Raw genomic sequence first — 27153 nt, forward strand, 5'->3', positions numbered from 1 at the left:
ATTCCAAAGTAACAGCTCTGATCAGATCTTAAATACATTTTGTGTGCAAAATGGTATTGACTAAACGATATAAAATTCCAGCCCCCACACAGCACCTGCACCACATTTTATGTGACAGAAGTTGATAGTCCGGAGACTTTGTCATTACGTTGCTCAATCATTCAGAACATGGCGTTGGCGTCCCACGTTTAGGTAGTTCCGTATTATTTAAAAGGCCTGATTCAGTCTGATGCATTTAAGGGAATATTTTTAATAATGATTAAAAACTATAAGGCGAATTACTCCAAATAATACACCGAAGTAACCCGGATGCTCGCTAAAACATCGACAGGAAAACATACATGGATTTCGATAAATTGTGACTGTCTGAGAGTCAGCGTTATTCACATTACCGGATTACAAGAACATAGTAAACATAAACACATCACACTGATTGAAAGTGAACATTTGTTCAGGCGAATTAGGTTGAAATGAAATTGTCATATTGACATATAACAGTGTCCTTCCGAGGAAGGAGCCATACTATCGATCCGACGACTTGATATCGATAACATGGGGGCTTCGTTGAGCATAGAACCTGTAGAACTGTATCGTTAACAGTTGGAAGAAAGTGGTAGTTGTCACACTGTCAGTCGAATGGTCATAGAAGATAAACTTACCACTTCGGCTTCTATTCGGGTTTTACACTCTTTGGGTCCGGAAGAAACATTCCTGCTCTATTTGTATCGAGTCGCCCCTCTCAGATACGCGAAGAAACGCCACCGAAACGAGGAAGAAGAGCGTCGCTTCGAGAATTGATCAACCAGAAATGAATGCGTTTCACGTGAGTGCATGATATCTACACATTCAGCTTTTGCGTGTGACTGTGTTTTCGGAGGTCGGGTGTCGGTGCAGGAGCCCGCATCACTGAGACAGCCCGACTGAGGAGGCGTGGAGAGCGGGCCGCTGGGCTGCACGCTCCGACCATTGGTTGACAAACAGCGATCAGATGCAAATTCCTAACCTCTGAATCAGCAGGGGCCAGCCCCTCGTTCGCCCCCACACCCACCCAGTCTCCCCGCCCCCGCAAGCAGGGGCTGTCGCCAACGCAACACTACGAGTCATAAAAAGTGGGGGTGGACACATGAAAGTGACGAGGTAATGCAGTACTCGACATACGGCGGCTCGTTCAAGATTTAACATAACCGAACAAGGATATCTAGTGAATACAATAATTTTCTGTACGACTACAAAATGCTAAATTAAATACATTTCAAAGACACGTTTAAATTGTATGTTTTTATAATGCCTTTTCAACCTTCTCATAATATGTTTTGTAAACAAAGCACAGCTACAGCAACTTGTCATTTAACTTCTGTTACTTCTGCCGTCTTCAGCGCTAGTAGTACTTATTTTGCCAACTACTTTTGCTGACTAGTTCCATTACTACTCCAAGTACTGCTGCTACTGTGTCTGTGACCACCCCTACATAAGCTTCTAGTATATATTACTAGTCATTTCCACTAGCCTCGCCTTTTCCAGCTATGACAACCATTGTTTCTCCTGGTACTCATACCCAAACTAGCATTTTATTTTCGGTGCTAGCTGCTGCTCGAGATTTTTTCGTAATACCGCACTAATGCTGCTTACGCATTTTTTCCCCCTTCAAACTGTGAACCTTATGACTGGACGTCTTGCAGTTTACATACGACCTACTCGTGATAGTAATGCTTCTTCACACTGCTTTCCCATAGTATCCAAAATGAGTTTGTAATTCGATCGTTTTCTGATTGCTGTATGAAATGTAATGCAAATAGATGGGTGAGACTGAAAAATTGAAATTTGAAACTTACAGATGTCAATGTTATAGTTATATATAGTATAGTGCGTTAAACATTATGAATAGACTACAGTATATATGAAACACAATTCAAATTCTGAAGTGGCTCTTTGTAAATAGGATTAAAGTAAACTAGATGTCTAAACCGTGGCTAATTCCACTTTCTAAACTGAGCATGAAAGGAAATTTTCAGAGTAACTTACCTTTCGATACTTGTGAGAAACAGCTCTATTTAATCCCTGAAGTCGATCCCTTATCATCTCATTATAATAGTCGCTTACACAAGTAGCTTTTATTTACTTGCTGTCATTAACAACAAACATTGAGCAAATAGCTGGAGGTGGCCTTGGCTATTGTTGTCTCATATGTCTTTCCCCATGAGCTCTATTATTAAACAAACATTTTTACCTAACAGTTTTGTGGGGGTAATTGTCAAGAAAAGGATAGCAAAAAGATTGACTTCTTCTGTTGCTCCATTTCTGTCTTCATTATCTGTAATTCATTTGTCCAACATGACGAAGTTGCATCAGCATTCAGTTGCATCAAAATTCATACCTGAATATCTAACGGATTAGGTTTATCGTAGATGTGCCTAAAAAACACCATCTTGTAATTTCACAATATCAGTTATTTGTGACTCGTGGGTCAAAATGATAAAAAAAAAAAACAACATGTGGGTCAGTGACTGAAGATTAGTACATGATGGAGACTTTTGTTTCTTTCAGTATACCTCTAAAGGTTGCTGGTCGCTTATTCCATTTCCAAATGTAATTTAATATGAGAGAACATCACCTACAAATGCAGTATGGCAACTTGATGTCCAGCAGCTGTTTACTAAAATAGAGACCTGCTGATGTTGAGAACACAAAAATGATCCACTCCCTGCCTTATCTGACATAACAGAACCCAGGACAGGCATGTGCATTTGGGCCAACACCATATATTCACACGTGACCAGAAATAAAGTAATCCCATGCTGCCAGACTGAGGCTTGCCTGAACCGAAGTCTGCAGGGTTGTTTGATGCAGGTTCAAATACTGATACTACCCAATCATTCTACACAAAATTTCCTACTTATCTTGGTAATTTGGCAGTATAGTATAAAGGTTGACTTAAGAGAGAACTAGCCACTGAAAACTTATTTTAGTTGTAATTTGTTCTTCCATTCACTCCCCAAAGCTTGTGGCCCACTTAGAATTAACTTAAATGTAAAGAGTCACCTAGTTTAACTTTTTATCCTTAGTTTCAAAATCTCCGTCAGAGCATTTCACATGGTCACAGACATGTTCTATAATCAGAATGCATCCTCGCACACAATTTTTTTCGAGTCAACTTTTACTTTCCATTGTCAATTTCTTAGTAAACTTTAAATGTTGTAATTTGCATGAGAGACGCTGTGAGCAAATCACAGAGAAGCCACTTGACCGTGAACCCCACAGCTGACGGCTTAAAATCATCAGTGACCGCTTGTGTGTGTCAAGTCCTTTTCTCCAAAGGACACGTAATTAGCTCATGTAAAATGGGGCAAATCCAATAACCCTAATCAAAATTCTAATATGTGTCGAAGGAAAGCAATATAAAGATGAAAGTTTAAGATGAAACATTATTATCTTCAAAACACGACCACTTTCATGACATTCTATGTAGAAAGTATGTGCCACAAACAATTCTTCCTAAAATGTTGAGTAACATTCAATTGTGCAAACAAAATTGTAAATATCGGCCATCACTGGCGACAACGTGGAAGCTTTTCGGTTTGTTTAGAGCGCCACCCAGCGGAGACACTCAAGGCTACACAGAATGTTCAGACCAACAAGGCTATCTTGAGAACGTCTTATCGAAAACATCAGTCGGCGTGACGCTCTATAAAAGCTATTACGAGCCACAGGAGTATCAACATTTTCTTCTTCAATTTGCAGGTTCGCCAGTTAACTTTCTATCAAGCCATAGTGAAAATCGAAATGCATTTAATAATGGCAGTTACAGATAAATTACTATTGCAGCACACACACAATGAACACATGATAAACGCAATCACAAATGTTCACTATGTAAAGCTTTCAGAATCCCGCAGGTGTTTACATGGCGTGAGGTACCAAATACAGTACTTACATAAGGTGACAATCAGACACTGTTGAAGCCTGAGTAATAACATTTTCATACAACTTTGGCTGTAAACAAAATGCACCGAGAAACCTGTTTTTTGCGTTTTTAAAAACTCTCTCACGTACAAATGTATAAATATATGTACATAAAAAAACAGAATTTTCTCTTAAGGCAAAAGTGCTTTCCAGGGTTGCACGTCCATTATTTTCGGCTATATAGTTTTAAAATTGGACATTACGGTCACAACTGAGTACCATCTAGAGCTTTTCTTATTGACATGTAAGATCCTGACTTGTTTTACACACCTGACTACAGAGAAAACAAAATGTAAAGCTGGCAAGTGTTACTGTAATGTGCTCAATATGTTCCCACACCTTTGCTATTTTTATATTTCCTACTCTTATGAATGACATAGATGACATTAATTTTCATGCTTCAAATGTGGCTACTTACAACGTTCCTGCAGCCAGGAAGTGATTCCATGGCGCGCCTTGGTGCTCAATACATTCAGCAGCTCTATTTTGATTGCTGACAGCTTTGAGTCATCAATTTAGAGTACAGTAGGTCTGAACGGCAGGAAGTCCATGAACCATGGATCTGTTACATTTTCCAAGTGAAAGACTATGTACAGACTCATAATTACATTTCACACTGAAGTGTTATTATGGCAATTGGTGTACCAACCTCCACCTTTTTGGTCAGCCCTATTTTCATAAACAAATGTGAACACGAAGATAAGTCCATACATTGTTGATACGTTAAGTGAGATCTGCTCATAAAACCTTAGACAGGTTCACGTGTCACTTTGTTACTTGCGACTGCATTTACAAACAAATGAGTTTCATACAGGCCAAGACAATGACTTGAACTGCAGAGAGATCATCTTGTTGAAATCAGTTGAAATGCAATCCGATACCAGCCAGAGAAAAAGGGCATTTTCAGTTCACGCCTTGCAGACATTACAACCGCACTCAAAGAGCTCCTGCAGTAAAGCCACACTGACAGACGGGAGTGAGGCGTGGTCCTACTCTTAGATCATCTGGTCCAAATAGGCAGACAAGAGCAGTGTGGGAGGCAGGAACTCCTCTTGTTTGTTCACAACTTCAGTCTGGCGCAACCCATTATAGTCAGTACCTGAGGGTCCAGATACAACAAACAGACTTTAATCACTGAATGTCAGAATTGGGCTGCCAGAGAGTTTATGTAAGCACGCAAACAAACATGCCTAAATGTAACAAGCACCTCTAAGTGAGAGCACACAACAGTTAAGGGTACCATAGTTTTAATTTCAAGATTACTATTCATAATTTTACAAAACAGAACATGTTTTCAGTACAACATAAAGTTTTAGTCACATCACAATTCATACTCACTCTCAGACACAAGGTCCATATACTGGCACACAGCATGAAGCAACAGTCTCTCGAAGCTGGAAGACAACAGCAGACATTTTATAATCTCTACATGACGTGGCCCTTTTTGGTGAGTGAAGTTCAAAAATCTCGTCACAAGATGACAGGAAATAACACCTATGAACTTAGTGCTGCTGCAGTTGATCAGTAAACTGAGGTATCCTGAGGCAAAACCTCAAAACTTGTCTCTGGAAGATGACCAACGTTTTTGACATGTCTAACAAAAAAAACAAATGGGTTAAACAACTTAGCAAAATCAACTCAACTGCCCATTGATTTCAAGACAAGACAAGAAGTGGTGAAATAGAATTATCCAAGATACTACATATGGAGATAAAAACACTACCCTCTGCTAAGCAACAGATTTTTTTCTGCACGACAAGCAATTTTTCTGAAGTGGAAAGATGCTGCCCTGCCCACACAAACACAATAGATAAGATACATCATGTCTTGCCCAAAACTGAAGAAAATGATATATTGAACCAAACAAAAAAAACATTTCATGAAGAGTGGGATCCATACTTGAAAATATTTCATAATCTTTAAAAATTCCCCATTTTGGCAGTGAAATGGAAGACATTGTATTCTACATATTTTTCTGTTTTTTAGTATTATTGTGTTAAATAATAAAGCTAGAAAAAATGTATTAGTAATACAACCCAACCAATCTTAACATGCTCAGGTTTTGTGACTTGCATGTATGTCTTTCTTTATTCTGCCTACACAATCTGTTAATGTTGCACTTACCATTACACTGGATGTATAAGCACTACCTGTTTTAATCTCAATAAAAAATATTTTGGTGTTTGAAGTTGAAATTACATGTATTTATTTTGGAAACGTTAAAGTGACTTTAGTAGGGAAAACTTACATCATATCATAACTTCATTTCCACACTATGACAGCAATTAACATTTGGAACTGGACTTGACTTTCATAGCTAAGGCTCTACAACTCGCATTAATATTTCTTCTCCTTCTTTCCCAGTTATAACTCTCAACTTACACTCTCACAATTTTCAGTCACTGTCCTTCCTAATATAGTGTTCATAACTTCCACGGTCAATTATTTCCATACAGTGTTTAGCAGTATAAGCTAAGCTAAAAGATCAGCACCTGCTGTTGAGGTTGGTTGTGTAAACAGAATGTGGCTGGTCATTGAAGAAGCTCAGCAGGTTCTCCTCAAGCACCTCCAGAGTTCCCTGTTAGGAGAGTCAATCAATCAATCAGTCACTACCCCAGCGTTCAATGTTCCAAAGTGATACGTTCTTTCATTTAATTAGTATACTCTGATTCTTTGAACATTGACTCTCTTTGATGTCAATGTCTGCTCGCTGAATGATCAAGATGTTTTCACAGAGAAAAGAAAAAAAAACTTGTTTTCAGAACAGTATCGAGTATTGAGTATTATTTTTCTTTTCTGATTTGGTCTTGATTTTGACACAATGTTTCCGTTGTAATTTCTGGCTCAAGTACATAAATCTGTCATGGGATTTAATAAAAACATACATTTAATCTACACCTAGCACATGCAAGGTGGGCATTGATTCAGGATGGTTTGAGTTTAAATTGCCTGAAAAGACAGTCATATCACAATACACAACATAAATCCTAATTCTACGTTAGAAATGTAGACTTTATACAAAAGTTGGACGTTTCGCTGCTAATAAGGTTTAGATTAATAATTAGTTTTGTAAATCACAGCACTAATTTTTCTGCTCACCATCGGAATCTGTTTGCGTCGGAGAGTCATCCGAAGTCTTCTGTCAATCCTTTGGAAGCAGTCCTGAGCGTTGAAGGCAGGGTCTACTGTAGGGAGGTGAAGGTGTTTACAAGAGGACAACAGGACTCAACAAACAACCATGTTTACACTGGTCAGTCACCATTCCTCTGGTCTTTAAAGAGGCGATGGATGTTTTTCTTCTTGGCCACCTCCTGCTCCAGCAGACACAGAAGCCTCTCCTGCTCCTCGCCGGAGCAGTTCATGAAGTTGTTCCAGGGCTGGAGGAGACAATGACTATTTGTGACAGCATCACAGAGTCAACCTGGATGGAAGTTAAGATTGTACCTCGAAGTAGTTCCTGTTGGTACTTGCTTCAGTGAAGATGGATGGTATTGCAGGATTACTGGAAACCTCCAGATCATCTTTGCAGTACTCATCATTTTCAAGAAGGTTGGCAAGAAAGCGTGCTGATGGACAGAAAGTATGCAATGTTCAGTCAGTAACAAGATCCTTCGACCAGACTGCAATGGCTTTTTACAAAGTGAAGAATCTCAGATGATAATGTGCCGCCTTACTGTTTTCCTGTCGTCTGAGACTCTTCTTGCCTTTTGCTCGGGGAGTGAGCTCAGAATTCCGGATGGCTTGAAGAATATAGAACTGCTTCTTTTTGGACGGGGACACTCGTTTAGCAGGAGAGTTGGGCAGCGATGTGCATTTGCGCTCCTCAATCAGGCTGAAATTCCACACAGGCTGTTACAGATGAAAACTAAAGGCACCATGTATGTGTGTGTGTGTAACGCTTCAGTGTAAAACAGAGGGACGGTCTACAATACACAAAAGAAAAAGCCAAGTAAAGAAGTCAAACTTTTTCTTTCTCAGCAGCCAATAATTCTATCAGTTGCTCTAAAAACCAGACCACTGAACCAACACGTTGTCTTTTGTTTCCCTGAAAATGATTTGTAATGTCTATGTATTTCATGGATATAACTGCAAATAATTAAAACAACCTTAAATGGCCAACCACACAGACACCTTTGTTTTAATTTAGGCACGGACTTGTGCTGATTCTCACCTGTGCAATTTAACATAAGACATAATTGTTATCCTTTGATTTTTTTCATATATAAAAAAACAAAACACAAATAATGGTCCTTAATAGACCACAGCATGGATAGAGGCACGGGGAAAATACTTCAGTGAATGTATGAACCTATTCAATCTAATTATGCGACACATGTATGCTACGTTGATCACACTGTAGATGATAAGAGAACTGAGGTAGCCACATGAAACTTGTGAGTAGTAACAGCTGTACCTTCGAACAAATGTCCGGGTTCACTCAATTCATGAACAGTAGTTAATGAAAATCGGGTCAAAATCGTCACTCATCGCGAGTCAGTGACGTCAAAGACCACGTCTGTCATCATCGCATGACGCCATGTCAATGGTTTTGATATTTATATTGTTATCACTTAAGATGTTGGCCTTTGTTCCACAAGCACAGTACGACAGTTACACACCAGGTCAGACTTTCGCAGCATTCGTACGAAAATCCATTTTTAACACGATTTAGCACTACAATGGAACAGCCGGTAGTCAAGGAAAGCGCCACAAAGAGCTGAAGTGCTAATAGTTGACGGGCTAGAACCCAAGGCTTTTACTACAGTGACGGTGAAAAGTAGTTAAGACGTCAAGAAATGGTGCATCATTTTATTCGATTACAAAAACGGGTGTTTGACAAACCCGTAGTGCAAATGCAGTTCTAGCTGAGCTAACAAGCTCGGCTAACAGACCCAACGCAGCCACTCACATATAATCCTGTTCTTCATTGTGACTTGTCAACACGACCATCTTGTTAAAACGAAGAGGAACTGAGGAACAACCGCGCGGGAACAACTACACTGGTAAAGCGGAGACTATATTGAAGTTCGCTAGCAGCGGTTAGCTAGGCCCTGTCTGCGGGACAAAAATAACTCCGACCACAGATAGGAGTGAAGAGTTCCCACCCCGCTGCTGAAGAAAAAAAAAAGGACAATAATGGACTTGATGGTGAGCTTGTTATTGCAACATTTACGACTCGAAGCGACGATGTCACGTGATGTGAATGTTTATATTTTATGATTAAAAATAAATAAATAAATAGAAGAGTATATTCCAAAACCAAGGTTAGGGATTAAGGGGGGTGTTCTGGTTCTGGGTTTAATTTAGCCCTGACTCAGTTGCATGAGTCATTAGACATGACCAAATGACAGTGGTGATTTACTCTTTACAGGTCAACAAGGCCAAAATTAGTCTGTTTGTTTTTCTCTTTCTATGTGCGTATAGTGCATCGTTGTAATTAGCCTGCATTAAAACTTCAACATTTATACCATTATCATTTATTTCAGTGTGCTTATTTTAGTTGCAGGACTGTATCAAATTGCCATCAAAGGTCTTGTCAAGATGAGAGTTGGCTGATCGAGTTGCAAAAGCATTTTCAATTAATCTGTAACAAAGCCATTATAGATGTAAAAAATGTCAGCCAGTTTGAGGACCGTTTTGAGTGTGCTTGACTGCTGTCTCTTGCCTAAGAAGAAATTTTGGGCCCACGTTCAAGTTCCATTCACACATCACCCTCTAGGCTCCCCACTAGGTGACCCTCAAGCACACCACTGCCATGCCCATGTCAATTCAGTGAGAAAAAAAGGCACGCAAGTAGATACAGAGACACAACTCCTGAATGAAAACAGAACAGGTTTGAAGTTTTGAGAATTAATCTACAGTACATGCAATATATGCAATAAAGTCTCCAGCTTCATACAGCATGGAAATCTGACATGTATTATTTACAATAGAATTGTAATTGATAACAGCATTGCAAATAGCAATTGTCCACAAGGTCATTCTTCTTTGCAAAAACAACATCCTTACATAACAAAGCACAGTTACTACTCCTTATATGTAATTCCTATCCCAAAAGACAAAAAAACAAATTCAACAAAAGCTTGGGTCTTCAGAGGTTAAAGCAAAGTTTACGGTTAGTAGAGAAAGGTTACTTCTTTAATTGTAATTATGACAGTTTCAGTGGTCTACTAATTGCACATTTATGGAATTACTGATGCATTCATTCAGTCCCACATTGTCTGCCAGATTTGCTTTCTTTCCTTGACAATTGCAGCTATTTTTCCTTTTTGTCATATGTTTCACTTTTTCATAGATTTCCATTTGAAACAGGGATCATCAACTAAGACGCCACTGCTACAGAATCAGAATTCAACTAACTTGTATTGACAGGTTGTATGAAATCAGTCCTCGGCCTTCAGAATCAGCAGTGCAGACACAGGTGCATTCTGAGTGAACGGGCACATATAGTTGATGGATAGTTGCGATCGCTGGTCGCATCACGAGTTGGGGACAGCAAGGCCTTCTCCCTGGCCTCACGTGAGCAAATTGGACACTCATTCCATTACATACGTTCTGGACTAACTGCTTCTTTTTTCTCACTCTCTGTGGCCTTTCTCACCCAGTGGCTTAAACATATATGGAGTTTTATGGTCAAACAAGCTTCAGAGCAATGAAATCACAGATGTTTAGTGACATCGCTTATTGCGCTGTTCTCTGTCCCTGCAATTCCCTGGCATCTACAGCCAAACTGCCTAGATAACCCAGGCGAAGAAGGGGTTTGCCCTTGGTGAGTGCAAACGTTTTTCACATTTAATATGTAATTGACCTCTGCAGCTGTGTGTCTCTGTGTGTCTCTATGAGACATTCTTGTGCCTTGAGTAGTAGTAGTAGTGTGTAAGTGGATACTACACTCTCCAGCTGTGGTGTCATATCTAATGGATATTTGAGAGGTATTGTTTAAAGTTGGACATGGTAGGAGGCCAAGGTGTGAAATCCAGAGCCCGCCACTGCCTCTATTTCGATTCTATTCTATTCTATTTGTTTTCATTAGTATGACTGTTTTTTTGTATACTGGTCTATCAAAAAATACAAATTCCTCAAGAGTCATCAGCTGGAGAAAAAAAATCCTTGTAAATTGATCAATGCCCCGTCAGATATCAAAATATATTAGGTCGGTACTGATGAGGGAGTAACTTGAGAATAAAGAAAAAGAGAAGTGAAAAAACTATCACTATCTGTGCAAGTCCCTGGTGACTGCAGAGATTGAAAGATGTTGACGGTAGAGTAGCATTTTGTCATACTGGTGGGTTGCTGCTCAAGACAGAAATTTTTCCCAAAAAATATTAGCATTTTTTATTACTATCGTGTTTGATTTTATAGATATAGCTTTTCAGTGGAATGATGGTCAGAGCATCTCCCAGCGGACTCCATGATTGCCATTATAAAAACAACTAAATTTCAGCAGGCACTTCACCTGTCATATACATTGTTGCCATCCATCAAATCACTCTCTCTTCCGATCCTTCTCATCCTGGACATGGACTGTTTGTTCCTCTTCCCTCTGGCAGGAGGCTATGGTCGATCCAGACCAGAACCTCCAGTCACAGGAACAGCTTCTTCCCCTTGGCCGTCAGACTGTTGAATTCGTGAACATCCTTGTTGTTATTTTATTTTATTTTATTTATTTTTTGTCAGCACTTTATTCCAAAACACTTTCCTAGTTGGTGGGCTCCCCACTGACCATGGCAATAAATTTGATTCTGATTCTCACCAGTTGTTTATGGACAATTATTATTCACAATGCTGTTATCAATAATAATGCCATTATAACTAATATATGTCACATTTCCATGTCATATGAAGCAGGAGACTTTATTTTACATATTTTATGTACACTGGATTCATTCTCAAAACTTGTTCTATCCTGTTCCATTCCTGTTCTACCCCTGTTTCCATTCAGGAATTGTTGTTGCATGAGTCTTGTGTCTTTGTATGTGCTTGCATTCCTTCCATCTTTTTTCTCACTGTAATAGCTTTAATGTTGTTGTATCACTACAGGATGATACGGGCAGTGTCCCTATGTAATTATCAAAGTTTCAGTGCCTGCCAGGTTGGTTTCTTTCTGTGATAATTGCAGTTGGAGTTCCTTTTTCTGTTACAGTTTTATCCTCATCACACATTTCTATTAGGCTCTAAAATGCCCATGTTTTGTCCATGTTTCCATCGGTGACTCTGATCAAGCCTGTGGAATAACATGGATGTGCACTTATCCCAGCTATCCACACTGGGCTTTACAGGCTAAAACTAGTTCTTTGTCAATTATCTTGGATCTTGGAATACCCCTCAGGCAAAGGCAAACAAGATAATACAAAACTGTTCCATGTTGTTTCCTCTTCAAGTAAGGCATGAGTCACGCCAAATAATGAATATTAGAAATGTCCCTACACCACTTACAGTGCGTCAAAATCAGGAACTTTTGTAATTAAGAGTCACGTCTACAATGAAGGGCAAGAGCGGTAAAGTGTTTTCTTCCTCCTTTCTTCTTAATTTGTTTTAATTCAGGGCCAAATTCAATCAGGTTGCTTTAGATTTGTCATGTAAAAGGATGACTTCAACTCCATTTCTATGAAGAGTCAATGTTAGATCGAATTTGGGAATAAATGTGTAAACATGTTGATAACTAAATCATTATATTTCTACACATGGTCATGGTGAAAAAAATATTTTCTTAGAGAATTACTGCTTCCTTTAAAATGTCTGGCAAAGGTAAATGTATTCGCCCCCCCAACAACCACAGCCATGTGACAACCAAGGCACTGAAATAAATTAATACCACACACTAAATCTAGGAATAAACATGGTTACCCCCTTGACAACCATATTTGCTCAGTTGTAAATCAGTTGCAACTCCATATCATATTTTCTAATCAATTTGGTCCATCCATCAGTAACTGATTAGAGCATCATTAGAGCATTAGACCATTCAGTACTAACTACAAAGTAAACTATTGTATAGATTAATATTCTCCCGACTGGAATCGTCACGTATCGCTTAGTGTTCGGTGTTCCAAAGCAAACTTTATTGAGTTTGCATTTAGAAACATGATGGTATATTGTTAATTGCAATCCAGATGAGTCAGTGTACATATGCAGGGAAGAACATGTCAAATATTGATTATATATGTTTCAGTTTCACTTATTGTGTACTCAAGAAATAAAGACATGAACAGCAAAAATGAGTCACACACATTGTCTTTACTTAAGATCTTATCAGACAGGTGTAAAGTACATTGACATTCATGTTGTTGGTGCATTCAGTAAACACACAATTCCAATACTGAATTCAGGTGCAAGCAAAGCTTTTGTTCAAGTATTTGAAAGGAAGATTTTTCTCTTTTTCATGGATCAGTATAGCATTCAGTTGCTTATAACTAATTAACAAAGTTTAAAAGTGATAATGATTAACAAGGTCCAGATGTGACGTTTGAGATGAACACAGTGTGGCATATTTTATTCTTGACAAAGAAGCACAGAGCTCATTCATGTGTTCGTCATCTCTTGTTAACTCCCTTCATGCAGTTGCAGAGAGCTATTCTAGCAACTTAAAGCTCGTAGCAGGGGACACTCTTGACAGTTCCCTGTCAATCATTTTGAGAGACAACTGCACACACCTCAAATTCATAGCACCAGATTCTAAAAAGGAAGCACGCATTTTTATTAACTGAATGATCTGGATTTAAACATGCCTCTTGTCTTTTTCTTAATTTACTCCGTATGAAGATTTTTTGAAAAGCACAATATACACACAATATAAGGAGCACATCAAATGTGATTTGATCTGTTATAAATACTTTACAATGACAACTGTGTGTCAATGTTTTCCTGATAAGAAAAAAAAAATGAAATACATTAAGTACTGTGATTAACAACCATTACCCAGACAGCTGTAAAATCTTGGTTGAGTGAAATAACGTTCCTATAAAACACTAAATCATCTTGGAATGGAAAATAGAGGTCATCAAAACTGTCATATTTATACATGTTGGATTGAATCTCGACAAAAAGTGCTACTGCTCTTCATCAGTTTGTACAGCATTTTCCTATGTACAGTGGCAAAACAGCAGAGATTACAGAAGGTTCTAATCTAATCTAATGAGTCCTGAGAAATGCCATCCAGAGCTGCTACATGAAATAAGAAATTAACAGTTGAAATTGGAACAGGTGTCCACAGATGACAAAGGCACCACAGTCTGACAAAGAGCGATGTTTTGGTTCGTCCAGAGGAACATTCAGGTGCTACGAGTCTCAAATGAAACAAGTGTTAAATATCGGCAGACTTGCTCTTAGCTACAATGAATGGTTGAAAGTAAACCTCAGGATGGTGCTACTGTCGAACTCGCACGTTAAAATGCCAAATGCACAGCGTCCAACGCACTCAGGTGGGATGTGCATATTCTCCTTCATATGCAGTTTACTAAGTTGACATGACAAAAAAATAAATAAATAAACGAAATAAATATACAAATAATCTGAATCTGGAACTCGAAGGAAGAAACTTCAATTGGTCTTGGTCTCATTTCCTTTGATTTTAACTTCAAATTTAAGTGAGTGATGTCACAGCGGAGTTTCCTCTGTGTCTTTTCCAACTATGAACAACTTAGATGGATCTTTCCTGTTCTTCTTCTCTGTCTGCTTCAACATGCTGTGGCTGGTTGATTCACTCACATCACTTTCATTACTGCTGCTCTTTGTATCTTCCGCGTTCACTTCCTTGGGTTTCCCCTTTTTAGAACTCCTGGGAGTTGCTCTCTCTTGCTGTAGCAAGGTCTTCTCAGGGGTAGTGGCTACAGTTGGCTGTATCTGAGTGGTGGGAGGGTGGATGGGGAGGACCGGCCTGCTTGGCCGCTCTGCTCTATTAGTGACAAGCATGTCACTGAAGTCGTCAAGCTGCTCCTTAGCAAAGTTGACAAACACCTGTGGAAAAAAATAGTGAAAGACTCCCCTGTCTACTACCTCTGTTTTCATCCCACCCCTTGAGGACCGATTTGGACACCCCTGGTCTAAGGGTAACCTATGTGATCCTGGCGATATAGGTATACATGCATAATCAATGAATATTCAACAACAGGGCTGGGTGATATGGCCAGAAATTCATTTTACAGTGCAAATCCCTTGATGGTAATGGAATATACTGTGTATATATGTGTGAAAATTAGAAATGAAACATTTCTGATTTGGTTGTAGAATGTACTTGTGGGATATATTGATGACCTCCAACCTTTAATATTCATCAACATCCTGTCATGAAAATTAATGATTTGACTGTTCAACTTCTCTGATCTCTACAGTTGCGTGTCGTTTTGTTGATTCTTCCATAAAAATTGCCTTTATTTTTTCCTTCTTTAAATTTACCTTGTTGCTGAAAATGCTTGTTTGTTTGCTGGAGTGCACATTACAAGTGACAAAATATTTACCTTGAGATGAAGTAAACTATGGACGTTTGCCTTCCAGTCAACCGTTCCCAAATATACATTTATTTACTTGCACAAAGCACAAACAACTTTGTTTATCATGAAGTGGATTCATGTTGAATGAAGTTACTGAAAATGACGCAATATGAAGGAGAATAATTTTATCATCTCGTCCTTCAGTTAACTGCTCAGGGAAAAGCCACAATTCTCAATATAATTCTAAAACTGAAACAATCTTCATGTTAGCCTCACCTGGTCCAGCGTGGTTTGAGATACTGAGAAGTCCATGATACCCAGTTCCTCAAAATGTTTGGCCAGAACGTCGAAGACTTTGGCGAGGCTGCAGCCGTGTGATGGAAACTGGTACTGCAGCACATTCTGGTGACATTCCTTCAGCTCCATGCTGGGAAACAATGACTTCATGAATTCGTCTACTGGACAGGAGCCCAGACACGACTTCCCCTCTGCCAAGCGGAGAACGACGGTGTAGCCGTCACCAAACCTGAGGGTTCACAAAAATCTGATTTCAGATTTTGTTTTTTTTTCTTATCTTTTCTCTGACTGTTCTCACGATAATTGCTTCCTCTGGTCAACGTTTTTATAAAAAAAATATTTTTTTATGTTGATGTCAGATGTACATTCCTACTGTATGTCACATAAGGTGTCAAAACTGCTTCTTTCAGAGGTATGATCAAGAAGATCATAGTGTATCATCTGCCTCTCATAACTTCAACCATGGCTGCTTGGCTCCATTTTTAAAACTGTCTGTCACCAACCCATGTGTTTTAATTGATCCACTTTTTAAATTAGAACAGTTAATTAGCTCAGTTTTAAAGATGAGTTTTTTTCCACTGGCTAGCAAAACAACACATTTCATCCAAGGGAGATTTTGTAAAACTCATCCATGCTTCTATTACTTCATGCCAGCACAACTCTAACACACTTCATCGCTGGAACACTCCCTGCAACCCTGAGGACTAAGTGGGGGTTAACTGACTACGTATGCATGTTTGCAGCATTTATCTTACGCGTCCACGTTATGCAGTATGCTAAAACGACTTTCCAACACATTCACATTAGCATTAACATTGTTTAGCTTCCATAGATCCGCTACCCTTCCACATTCAACAGGCCTTCTTGTTTTTAAACCTCTTTTAACAACTCCTTTTGGCCTGGCTTTTTGCAAAAGGGTCAGTTATATTGTAATGTTGTGGGGTTTTTTTTACCTACTGATATTGCAGCATAGTTAATTATTGCACCTGCACTTTTGTCCCTTATGGAATGATGATTGAATGGATTGGATTGGATTTTTAGCAGATGTAACATAACATTGCTATGATTACTCACATCATGACATTGACAATGAATTACATTCAAGACCATGATCTCCCCTCTCCCTTTCACCTCCTGTTCTGACCCCTTGCCGGAATCACCAGATATAGAAAATTCATTGTTTGTAGTGAGGGCCCTCATGTTTGTGTGGATTTGTCTCATTTGCAGCTGGGCGTTAAAGCAACACTTAAGAGTTATTCAACCTTAATTAAATATTTTCATACAAGTAGCAGATTGGGATCTCTGTCATGGCCTGAGGGGGTCTGTATCAATTTTACTAGCAATAAATAACTTTGAGGAGGGTGGTTGGAACCCTGCCCTCCAAAAAAATACAATTGTTTTAAGGCATAAGTCACTTCCTTCTATCGTCGTCGCTTAAAACACGGAAAAAAAAGGATTTATTGTACATGTGTTACGTGTTATGATGCATATTTTAATTCATTAAAAAAAATCCTTCACAGTTGACAGAAATATGATTGTATATTCACGTTCAACAGGTAAAGTAGTTCATACATTTTTAATAAAGAAATATGGATTTATTGTACAGTGAGTGTAATGCATTTTATTCATTACAGGTGTTAGGGAACATATTTTAATTTCTAAAAAAATAACCTTCATAGTTGATAAAAAACAGAGTCCATGTTCAGTCCTTTATTATTTATGAGCAAAGTTTCATGCATTTATACTGTAGAAAATTGATTTATTGTACAGTAAGTCAAATGCATTTCACTCATTACAAGTGGTTATTGACATATTGTAATTAATAAAAAAGGATCCTTAATAGTTGACAGAAATCTGATCGCATATTCTTGTTCAGCAAGTCTTTACTATAAGTATGCAAAGTGTCATGCACAGATAGATGTGTGTCACTTACTGAAGTAAATAATAGCAGTAAATAATTATAGATTTATGACTATCACACCGTACTTACTATACAATAACTCAATTTTTCTGCAGTGGAAATGCATGACACTTAGCATATATATAGTAGAAGACTTGATGATGATGAACAAGAATATTCAATTCAACTATGAAGGATCCTTTTTTATGAATAAAAATATGTCACACTTGAGTCGACAGCGATCTACCGCACTTATCGTGCAATAAATCCATTTTTCTACAGTAGAAATGTATGAAACTCTGCTTATTTAGAGTGAGTACTTCACCTGCTGAACAAGAATATGGAATCCATTTTTGTCAACTATTAAGGGTCTTTTTTTAGAAATTAAAATATCTGTGCAAGCCCTGCTTGTCACTTTCTGCACCATTAGTTTGCAGTCTACCGTAAACACTGGAGTATTCGCACAACAGTGTTTCGGAGGGCCTTGATCGCGGCTCACTTGACCGCAGTGAAGCATGCTGGTATTACCCTGTCAGTTTGTAAATTACATGACACTAGTTTGCACTGATTTTTATGTAAAAGTTTCCTTGAAAACAGGATTTAGGATTTTTTGTCATGTTTTATTGATATGAGTATAGCTGTACAAATCGAGTCAGTTTTATATCATTTATTTTGGGCAGTGTTTAGTAATTTTCAAAATGATCTCAGGGGACAACCAACAAATGGCGTCCAAACGGTGGAGGAAGGTGCTGAGGCCAAGTGTGTTTCTGTCAATCAAAGCAGTAATACCTTTGGTTGAGGGTGTTTTGGTTGAGGGTGTGAAACCTGGTCATCTGTTCAGAAATCTTTGCCTACTCTTGCACAACATTGATATGCTGTGTTGTTGCATTCACAAAGGGCACCGTGCACTTAGCTCACAAGGACATTGCACAGGACAGTGCAATGTGCATCATAGTTTTTATTTCAGTGTGACTGTCTTTTGCTGGAACAAATGTTGACTAAATGCATATATTTCTATTTTGACTACAGCCGACTTACAATTTGCTCTATCTGCAGCATGCATTCTCTGAGTGTTGTGGAGGAAGAGGAACAGCATGACTCTCTGAATGAGGATGCAGTCAATGTCCAAGGAACAGCATGTAAGTAATTGTGATGAATTAGATTGCATTTTGTGTTATTTTTCCTGCTTATGGATTTGGATGGTTATACGCAGTATAGAAATGGACGAGAGCTTGACAAACCAGAGATTCTGTGAAAATGGAGACAGCTCAGATGAGGATTACCTTCCTTTATCCAGATAACCTGAAGCAGTTCATGTCTTATCTGCAGTTTCCTGTGGAAGCGTGCGATTACTCTGACAGAGTAACTTGTGTGAAATGTCCAGGAAGACCATGTTGAAGTGAAGCCCTATTGAACAGTAGTCATTTTCGAATGGGTAGGCAGACACTTATTTAGTTTCAATCTGTCTAGTGAGGCTTTGCTGTGTTTTCTATTTTGTTGTTATCTATCTATTTATTTACTTTATTAATTGCAGATCTGCCCCTTCTCTGGAAGTGGAATTCACAACCCCTATTTTGAAGTATGGGATGCAGGGGGGGACTTCATGCTCTCCACAAACATTCTGTCAATGGGGAACAATTACAGGAAAGTGGCATTTCTCTTCCAATTCATGCAAATGGAAATGGTGGCAGAGCCGACCTTCTTCAAAATACAAGATAACAACTGCATTGAACCAGAGCACGATCTCTGATGATGTTCTGACCCGTTTGTGTGAGAAGGATGAGGTTGTCGTTCTTGGTGAGACACCTTTGATTTCTATTTATAAAATATCAATGAATATTATTGAGATGCCAGTTATATGCTATTGTACTTATTACTACTTGATTACTGATAAATACTGTCATGTTACCTTTATAATGTTTGTTTTTGCTTTGTCTTCTCACGAGGTGATGGCAGAATGGACTCGCCAGGTATGTGTGAGTAGGAGATTTTGATTTCCACAGTTCATATATTGATCACATTTTTTTTCATTCAGGCCACTGTGCTCAGTATTGTACTCACACAACAATAGAACAGGAATCTAGAGACATTCAGTCGCACCCATACTCTACTTGCTGCGATAGACTACAACTGCCACAATGGCCGCCCCCAGCACGAAACAAAGGTGGACACAAGTTTTTGGCATATCTAAGGACCGGGTAAAATCTCAGATATTTGTGCTTCTTTTGAGATACAGAAAATACTACAACAAAAAGTCTAAATCCTCAATTGTCAATGCTGTAAAGGAAAAGAACCATGACTCTTATATTCCAGACCTTCAGAGAGACATTTTGGGAAGAGGCTGCAAAGTGGTGGTGGCCTTCCCAACAAAGAGGCCCTTAGGCCAGATGACCCCAAGGAACTTGGGGATCCTGGCTTTAGTACAGTCACCCACAACAGCTGAGCTCGTCAGAATGCATGTGAAACGTGGTGAAGGTGTTCCCCCAAGTGAACACTAATGATACTGTCTTGTGGATATGACAATGTGCTAGTTGAGAATCAAAAAGTTCCCATTTCCCGTGCAAAACAAATGAAGTCTTGTTTTGCACAAATATTTCAACACACATGAACAAGTGAAACGTAAATTCTGAACAAAGTAACAAATTGTCAAAACTTCCAAACCACGTCTCTCAGCTAAGCAGCCATGCTGCCAGAGCAGAAACTGGCAATATGCTATGTCTGTTCTGCCTTTGCTCCTCTCCAGCAACACTCCACAACAGCAAACATATAATTCCAGGCGGCCCTTGCCATTCGCAAAACCCCTTCATCAAGAATGTAATGCTCCATGTGCGCCATGTTGCTGACACAGTTCTCAGGGGTTTTCCCACAACAGATTCTCTCCAGGTCAGTATTCATTTCCATGCAGTTTGTGCAGCAGCACTAATGTAGGTTGCCTCCACCTAGGTCTCTGTGACGGTATAATGACGGTCTTCCAGGAGGTCCAAAATGTCAATCAGGCCAGGTAGTCTTATGAGGACCCTTTTGTAACAGTGCATCGCTTTGATTATGGTCCAACGCTTGCATTCTGGCGCGCATCTCTGCGATTCTGCATTCCTGTAGATCTCGATTCCTCTGCTGAGTCTCTGGGTTCAAATCCTCTGGTCTCTTACTTATTCCCCTCGACTTTCCTCTCCTACTCCTTCTCTCCCTACTTCTTCCTTTGCCTGCAGCTAACCCTGTCCCCACTCTGCCCCTGCATCTGCCAGCATGAGTGTGTGGGGGATCAGACTCAGAAGAAGTGGCAATACCGTCGCTACTTCAAATTCCTGACAAATCACACGTACATTGTTTAACAAATGTAAAAATAAAAGCCAACTTTATTGCCAATTGTATGCAGGAATTTGTCAATGATTTTAGTAATTACAAATGACAGCGACAATAATTGACTTGTATCACATTATTTTAGTCATAAATGTACGTACATATTTTTCAAACATTTGTCAAATGATAATGTTTAGCCACAATTACATTCGTGACCTCATTGCTGTTCATCTTTCAAACTGGAAGCAGAAAGCACGCTCCAACTGAAGGCGACCAGATATGAAATGATTTGTTTGACACTGTGCGCTCGCTGGTGCTCATGGGAAACGTGGTCTTCTTCAGGCAAAACACTACCGCTTTAGTCCACTGGCACCACCAAAATCAACCAAAATTGTAAGTTCTTAAGTGTTGCTTTGATTCAGCACACACCAACATCTACAAGGACACTATCAGTACCTTCCGAGGAATGAACCCCCACTGGTTCAGAACAAAAACAGTAGCCATCAGTGTTGTTTGAATGTGTATTCATGCAGATATCAGACAAGTCAAAGCAGCACTTTGTCTCTTCTGGGAGACAGCAAAGGCCATATGACCAATCGCTGTGTAGCACGGAGCAGCTAATCCCCCTCATGCCAGGCAGTTTAAATGTTACAAGTAAGAAAAAGATTATATTAACTTTCTCAAAACAGTCCAGCAACCCCTTTAACCTACTGCTTCCTGATGAAATCCCTCGCCAGCAAATGGCTTCCATGTGGTCCGGTCCTCTTTGCTCTCCGAACAGTGGAATGCAAATTGTGGGCTTTTCATGAATTCATTTGAGAAACTGATACATAGTTTCACTTGCAACTAATTTCATTCAAATACGCAACTTGTGATAGGCACCTGTCGTAGGTAACTCGGTGTGCATACATTCAAAACATGATCAGTCTCTTCTATTGTTTTGGAGTAATTTTGTCCAGAACTTCATCCTGTTGTTCTGCATTGCAATCATGAGCCACATGCCGACCACAGATGATAAAACTGCACTACGGATGCCCTTGTTGAAACAACGAATTGAGGAATGTCACAACATCTCTGCCTACGAAAAAGGGTACTATGTCCGGTGGGGACACAAGGAATGAGGGAGAACCTTCTGTGACTAGTCGGGCTACAGCAGTCAGTGGAGACGGTCAAAGCATCGACTTACTAGTTTTGTAATTAGCTTTAGCACATCCAGTTAGAAGAGACCATGGCAAGCGCAAAGCAACAGGTAATAGGATGTCTGCAACACTCCGCCAGGAGTCAGGAAAATAGCAAAAGATCAATTTTAATTAAAAAAATATTGATAAATACAAACCATATCAATAGTACATTTTATTAAAACAAGGGACACAGGTTTTACACACAAGTGACCCTGCCCAACAAGAAAGCCAAGAAAACATAGCTCATTATTCAGCAGAGATGTCCATCTCTTTCTTTAAATAAAACTAATCTCATGACCTAATCAGCTGATCTGACCATAAAAACCCATATTCAAAAGAGAACTGCCCTATTACTCCACTCAAGCTATTACATTGTAGCTAACACAAAAACCAGAGATCAACTGTTGACACGTGTTGTCAGACTGACACTACCTGCTCTTCAGGTGTTGCACTGATCCCAGACACTGGAACTTTCCATTCACCATGATGGCCATCCTGGCGCACAGAGCCTCACACTCCTCCATGCTGTCCAATGAAAGGAGAAAACATCTTACCACATCTTATTCTCTTCACACCATTTCTCAAAGTTAAGAAGGTCCAAGCATAACTGCCAAACATGCAATAATTACTTCAACCATGGAGGTTATGTTACCATCAGCAATGAGGTGTCTGTTAGAACAACAACAAAAACAGACTTAAATGAAATTCTCAGTGTTGATAAGGAAACAATGAAGAGATGGTTCATTTTGACGGTCCACAAATCTTTTAGATTTAGTTATTTAGCAATGTAGTGTTGGCTTAGAGAACCATTCTTTTCTCCTACATTGCGCTTATTAGAAAAGACATTGTGGTCTGCAGCACTGCCAACCTATGAGAGGTGAGAACAACAGCTTGTCCTTCCTTGGTCACACTGAGGATGCAGTTCCACAAAAACCTCTTTGCCTTGGGGTCCATGCCTGTGGTGGGCTCGTCCTAGAATTCAATAGACAGCAAAAGACATATCCAGACAGGCGATGGTTAAAGTTTGGCCGCATAATGGCACAGGAAAACATTTTGATCACATTGAAATGGTGAAATCAAAAACACAACTGAAATGACTTAAATTGAAACATTTTTCTTCTGAAAATGTAAGAGTGACTAATGTTCAAATTCAACTCTCCCAACTGATACGAATGTTGAACTCCTCTCTGTGATAAAGTTATATCGTTATAAAGTTATCCCACATCTGAAACCTTGGCGAATGAGAGCTAACAAGAACTTCTGATGTCAGCATTTCACAGTGTTATGATCTGAATTAACTGATGTTGTGCGCACGCATGAAAAACACACACCATAGGTGAAATAATCTCTGATTTGGAGCATGCGTCTCTCATCACAGGTAGATGCAGAATTGAGAGAGCGGCAGAACCGAGTACAGTCTCAACCATTTAATCATGATTGAAATCAAAGGTGGTCTTTATTGATTTTAGACACAGACACCATCATTAAAGCTGTGGTCTGGCCACCATTCTGATCACTGTTCTCAGGTCGACCAAAGTACAAGCTCAGCAAATTTTCATCACTAAACAACTAAACGCGGAACGAACCAAATGCGATAGGACAGCTTGTTTGGACTGGACTGAGCGATATTAACTTTGAAGTGTGTAATTTAAACGGCCATCAAGGCCATCAAGAGCGCAGTCAGACAATCCTGCTTGGCAACAGCTGTAGGCTGAGGCGGGGTGAAGGTTTCTGGCGTTCAATACCAGCACCCTAAGGTTAAACACGAACCAGAAAGATGACAGGCGGTGCTCCAATGAAGGAGATGGCTGTGGACAGCTTCCTTTTGTTACCTCCACTGTAGGTTCCGGCCTGCCATTCTGCATACTGGGTCAGCCCCAGTTTTTGGATGCCCCAATGAGCCACCTGAAGAAGAGATTTCTCACTAGTCGGAGAAACAGTATAATAATAGAACTAAACAAGGGAAAGTTTCGGCGGTTCACTTTGCTTTCCAAACAGGAAACCATAGTTGACGAGTTGGAATTCCTTGCGTACCTTCCTGACGGAGTGCTCAGGGACTCCCCGCAGTCGTGCATAGAGTTCCAGATGTTCCCTTCCTGTAAGTGGGTCGCTAATGGCGTCAAACTGAGGACAGTATCCCATCAACTGGTGGACACTATCCATTTCTGTCTGTACACTGAAAACATCATGAACATGGGAAGATTTGGTGAAACTGATGTGATTATTGAGTAGATGGTGAAAATGTATGAAGTTCAATTAAAAAGAACATTTAAGATGAAAGCACGTCATTTACAATAAAGTCTGGGGAGCATCACCATGGCTTGTAAAATCAACCTCCTCAAGTAATACTACATAAGTTTAAACAATAATGTGTGTAACAATGTGTTGTACAAATACATTTTTATGCATCATCATTGTGCCTCCAAGGTTCAACAGAGGGTCAGTCAATACCTGTAGTTATGAATAAAAGCCTCTCCAAAAGAGATAGGTGTGTCACCGGTTAGCATGCGGAACGTTGACGTCTTCCCAGCACCGTTCACGCCGAGCAGGCCGAAACACTATTTGCCAGGGAAACACAAAGAAAACTTTACAACAGTGAAAGACCCGGCATTCATTGGTTAAACTCAATCAGCTCACAACATTTGAATGTCACTCAGGAGTGATGATATTACTGTGCTGATGTGAAAGTGCAATACTGCTGTTCATTATAACATGAATAACCATTTACAACCACTTGCGTAACCCTATGTAAATAGGGAAAACGTGTAAGTGCGTGGTCGTTCATAACCCAGTTTCAGATCCTAATGAAAACACTAACAATGTTAAATGCTAACAAAATAGTGCCACAGTGGTGGAAAATGTTTGAGGCTGTTTGCTTACTTCACCGCGAGGAATGCCCAGACAGAGATGATCCACAGCAGGCTTCTTGCCCGCCTTGTAAATCTGTGGAGAGCAAAGTCCTTATCAAGATGGGAATAGAAGGACATCTGTGGATGTAGTGATGAAAATATTATAGGTATTTTATATGGACAAACTGAAGTTTCACTTAAATATGTTTCAACCTCAATTTCATATTAAATAAGTTGTCTTCATTCTGTTCTGTTGGAGCTACTATACAGTAGATTCACCTTGCTCAGGTCCACCATGGTGAGGATGTCAGAGTGAGCGCTGCCACTTTTGACTCGTTGTCTCTCCTGAGCCACGTCCTCATCTTCGGGACCAGCTTGAGGCGGGATCAGAGGTCTAGTCCACCATGGCCTTTAAGGTTTCCACAGAAAGAAACTTGTACTCTTTATATCTTTTTCTATATATAGAAAAATATTGCAGAATGCAGCAACTATTCTGTCAAAAGGACAACTGAAAAACATTTAATTCGATGTGAGACGTCGCAGTTTGGTGAATATCTTGAGATTCTGTCCTTGACATATTTACATACTGGCTGCTAGTAGCGGGACTCCGAGACAGAAAGTATTGCATTTTTGAAAGTTTTCACTCAGGACTTTTTCAACTGTTTCAGATTCAGGCTGACGAATGCTGCACCGGACTCCAAACGCTTCTGTCGCCGTGTAAACGACACCTGAGAAAGGCTGGTCATCTAGCTTAGTGAAATTAATCCCTATTTCTTGCGCAATGTGCTTAGCATTCCAAGTGTCACGCTCAGACCGGTGGCTGTTGCTAAGCGCTAGCTTTTCTAACAGCCTGCTGCAGAGGAACCGGCAGTCTCACTTTCATGAGCCCAGAAAACTGTCCGTGCTCCGTCAATTGCTGGTGCTTTAAATGCCGTGTTTACTTTGAAGGTGCTTCCCTGGACAGCATTTTCACGTGCATGAGTTGCAGAATACAAACTTTAGATGACAGATTGAAAGAACCTCCATAGCATTTTTGAGCAGCGAGTTGGGAGGAGCATCCCTAATATAAAAAAAAAAATTAGAGAGAGCAGTTTTTATTAGTTTGACATGCATTGTCAGTGATATCATGCAGTGAATAGCTAGCCTGACTCAGGGAGCAGCTCAATGAAGCTGCCGCAGCTGGGTCTTCCAGTTTACATGCAGCAGAGTGATAATCAAACTATTGAGTAATGTCACCTCTGTTCTGAGGGGTAGCACCTCAGCTCTTTAGTCCTTACAGTTTAACTGTCAGTAGGGGAACAAACGAAGATAACAGGTAGCGAGAAGATGTTTACAGCTATACTGTCCACAGCGACGGCACTGAATGATCAACTAGTTTTACTAAAGAGGTCCAATATCACAGCAATGGAGCAATTGTTCGAAGCTCCACCATCCTAGAGCCGTCATCATAGTCAACATAGAGATTTCTGAATTCATGCAAACTTACATGTTCCTAAATAAAATTAAATATTCAGCAAATACGAGGTTGTCTGTTTTCTTAGTGTAGAAACAGTGTCATGTTTCTGTTTTCTCATGCTTTTATTTTGTCATTTCCGGTTTTCTGTTTGTTTCCATTTCCTGTTTTCATTTCAGCTTCACAGCAGCATAGCTGGAACCTATCCGGTCATCAAGCCTCACTGATTTCCACACCTTGGTTCCAGACTGTGTTGCCAGATGGTTACTTCACGTCCACCAGTAAAGATCTTCCTCTTGTGCATTTGTTCTAACGTGTTTGCTAACTTTTAGAATCTGCGTGTCTTATCTGCCGGCTTGTCGGTTCCTAACTAGTTTCGTTTTCTGCCTTTTGCTATTGGCTGTGTGCTTCGTGTGACGATTTCTGTTACTACCTTTTGTTTTCTCTTGTTAGCTTTCTTCCCTGTGTGTGTGTGTGTTTATTCTACCACTGACTGCTTTTCGTTATTGGAGTTAATCTGAGTGCGTTTTTGCTGTCCCCGTTGTTTAGGCTTGACTTTTATCATGTCATATTATGCTGCTTCCAGTGTTTTGTTTTGAATTTTAATGCCACGCTGTGCGTCCTTCAGACTCAACAAAGTGAGACACGTACAGTTGATAGATATTTGCAATGGCCAATCAGATCACAAGTTGGTGAGAGTCAGGCCTTCTAAATGGCCATGTATGCCTACTGTGACTGGCAGCTCAACGTCTACAAGCCAGCAGAGCTATGCAGATTAACAGAG

The 27153-nt window shown here is 39.7% G+C and overlaps 3 protein-coding genes across 11 annotated transcripts in view; all 3 read right to left on the reverse strand.

The window, feature by feature from the left end:
* The window catches only part of arid3a (AT rich interactive domain 3A (BRIGHT-like)), a 43776-nt gene extending 42834 nt beyond the window's left edge, over positions 1–942 (reverse strand). Inside the window, exon 1 of one of the 2 annotated variants that reach the window (XM_053878523.1) lies at positions 660–942. The gene's annotated coding sequence lies outside the window, so the exon portion shown is untranslated. The remainder of the gene's footprint in view (positions 1–659) is intronic. The other variant, XM_053878515.1, reaches the window with a different exon arrangement.
* Positions 943–3769: 2827 nt separating this feature from the next.
* r3hdm4 (R3H domain containing 4) lies at positions 3770–9121 on the reverse strand. 2 transcript variants are annotated; one of them, XM_053850986.1, is made up of 8 exons: positions 8870–9121; positions 7635–7792; positions 7405–7526; positions 7220–7337; positions 7060–7142; positions 6453–6538; positions 5299–5354; positions 3770–5059 (listed from the first exon to the last, which is right to left on the reverse strand). In XM_053850986.1, the coding sequence occupies exons 1-8, from the start codon at positions 8908–8910 to the stop codon at positions 4956–4958; spliced, it is 768 nt and encodes a 255-aa protein (XP_053706961.1). In that variant the 5' UTR covers positions 8911–9121; the 3' UTR covers positions 3770–4955. The 2 variants fall into 2 exon arrangements, with proteins under 2 accessions (XP_053706961.1, XP_053706953.1); XM_053850978.1 differs by having other exon boundaries at positions 7060–7145; positions 8870–9118.
* A 4057-nt stretch (positions 9122–13178) lies between these two features.
* Positions 13179–27153, reverse strand: part of abca7 (ATP-binding cassette, sub-family A (ABC1), member 7) — a 56427-nt gene continuing 42452 nt past the window's right edge. For 4 of the 7 annotated variants that reach the window (XM_053850932.1, XM_053850923.1, XM_053850942.1 and 1 more), the window contains 9 exons: positions 25196–25325; positions 24948–25010; positions 24519–24625; positions 24102–24243; positions 23838–23972; positions 22936–23039; positions 22500–22592; positions 15666–15915; positions 13179–14916 (listed from right to left, as the gene is read on the reverse strand). In XM_053850932.1, the coding sequence (XP_053706907.1) occupies positions 14557–14916; positions 15666–15915; positions 22500–22592; positions 22936–23039; positions 23838–23972; positions 24102–24243; positions 24519–24625; positions 24948–25010; positions 25196–25325 (1384 nt within the window). In that variant the 3' untranslated portion in view covers positions 13179–14556. Of the gene's footprint in view, positions 14917–15665; positions 15916–15943; positions 22593–22935; positions 23040–23837; positions 23973–24101; positions 24244–24518; positions 24626–24947; positions 25011–25195; positions 25372–27153 lie in introns of those variants that run through there. The other 3 variants (XR_008413173.1, XM_053850963.1, XR_008413174.1) reach the window with 3 other exon arrangements.

This window comes from Synchiropus splendidus, chromosome 1 (assembly GCF_027744825.2).
Source record: "Synchiropus splendidus isolate RoL2022-P1 chromosome 1, RoL_Sspl_1.0, whole genome shotgun sequence".
Lineage (NCBI taxonomy): Eukaryota > Metazoa > Chordata > Actinopteri > Syngnathiformes > Callionymidae > Synchiropus > Synchiropus splendidus.

Excerpts from the sequence above, each read along its gene's own strand:
- r3hdm4 (XM_053850978.1), bottom strand. The coding sequence starts at position 8,910 with ATGGTCGTGTTGACAAGTCACAATGAAGAACAGGATTATAT. Across the intron at positions 7,527-7,634 it reads TCTCAGACGACAGGAAAACA|CACGCTTTCTTGCCAACCTT; the intron begins GTAAGGCGGCAC and ends TCTGTCCATCAG. Across the intron at positions 6,539-7,059 it reads GACGCAAACAGATTCCGATG|GGAACTCTGGAGGTGCTTGA; the intron begins GTGAGCAGAAAA and ends CTCTCCTAACAG.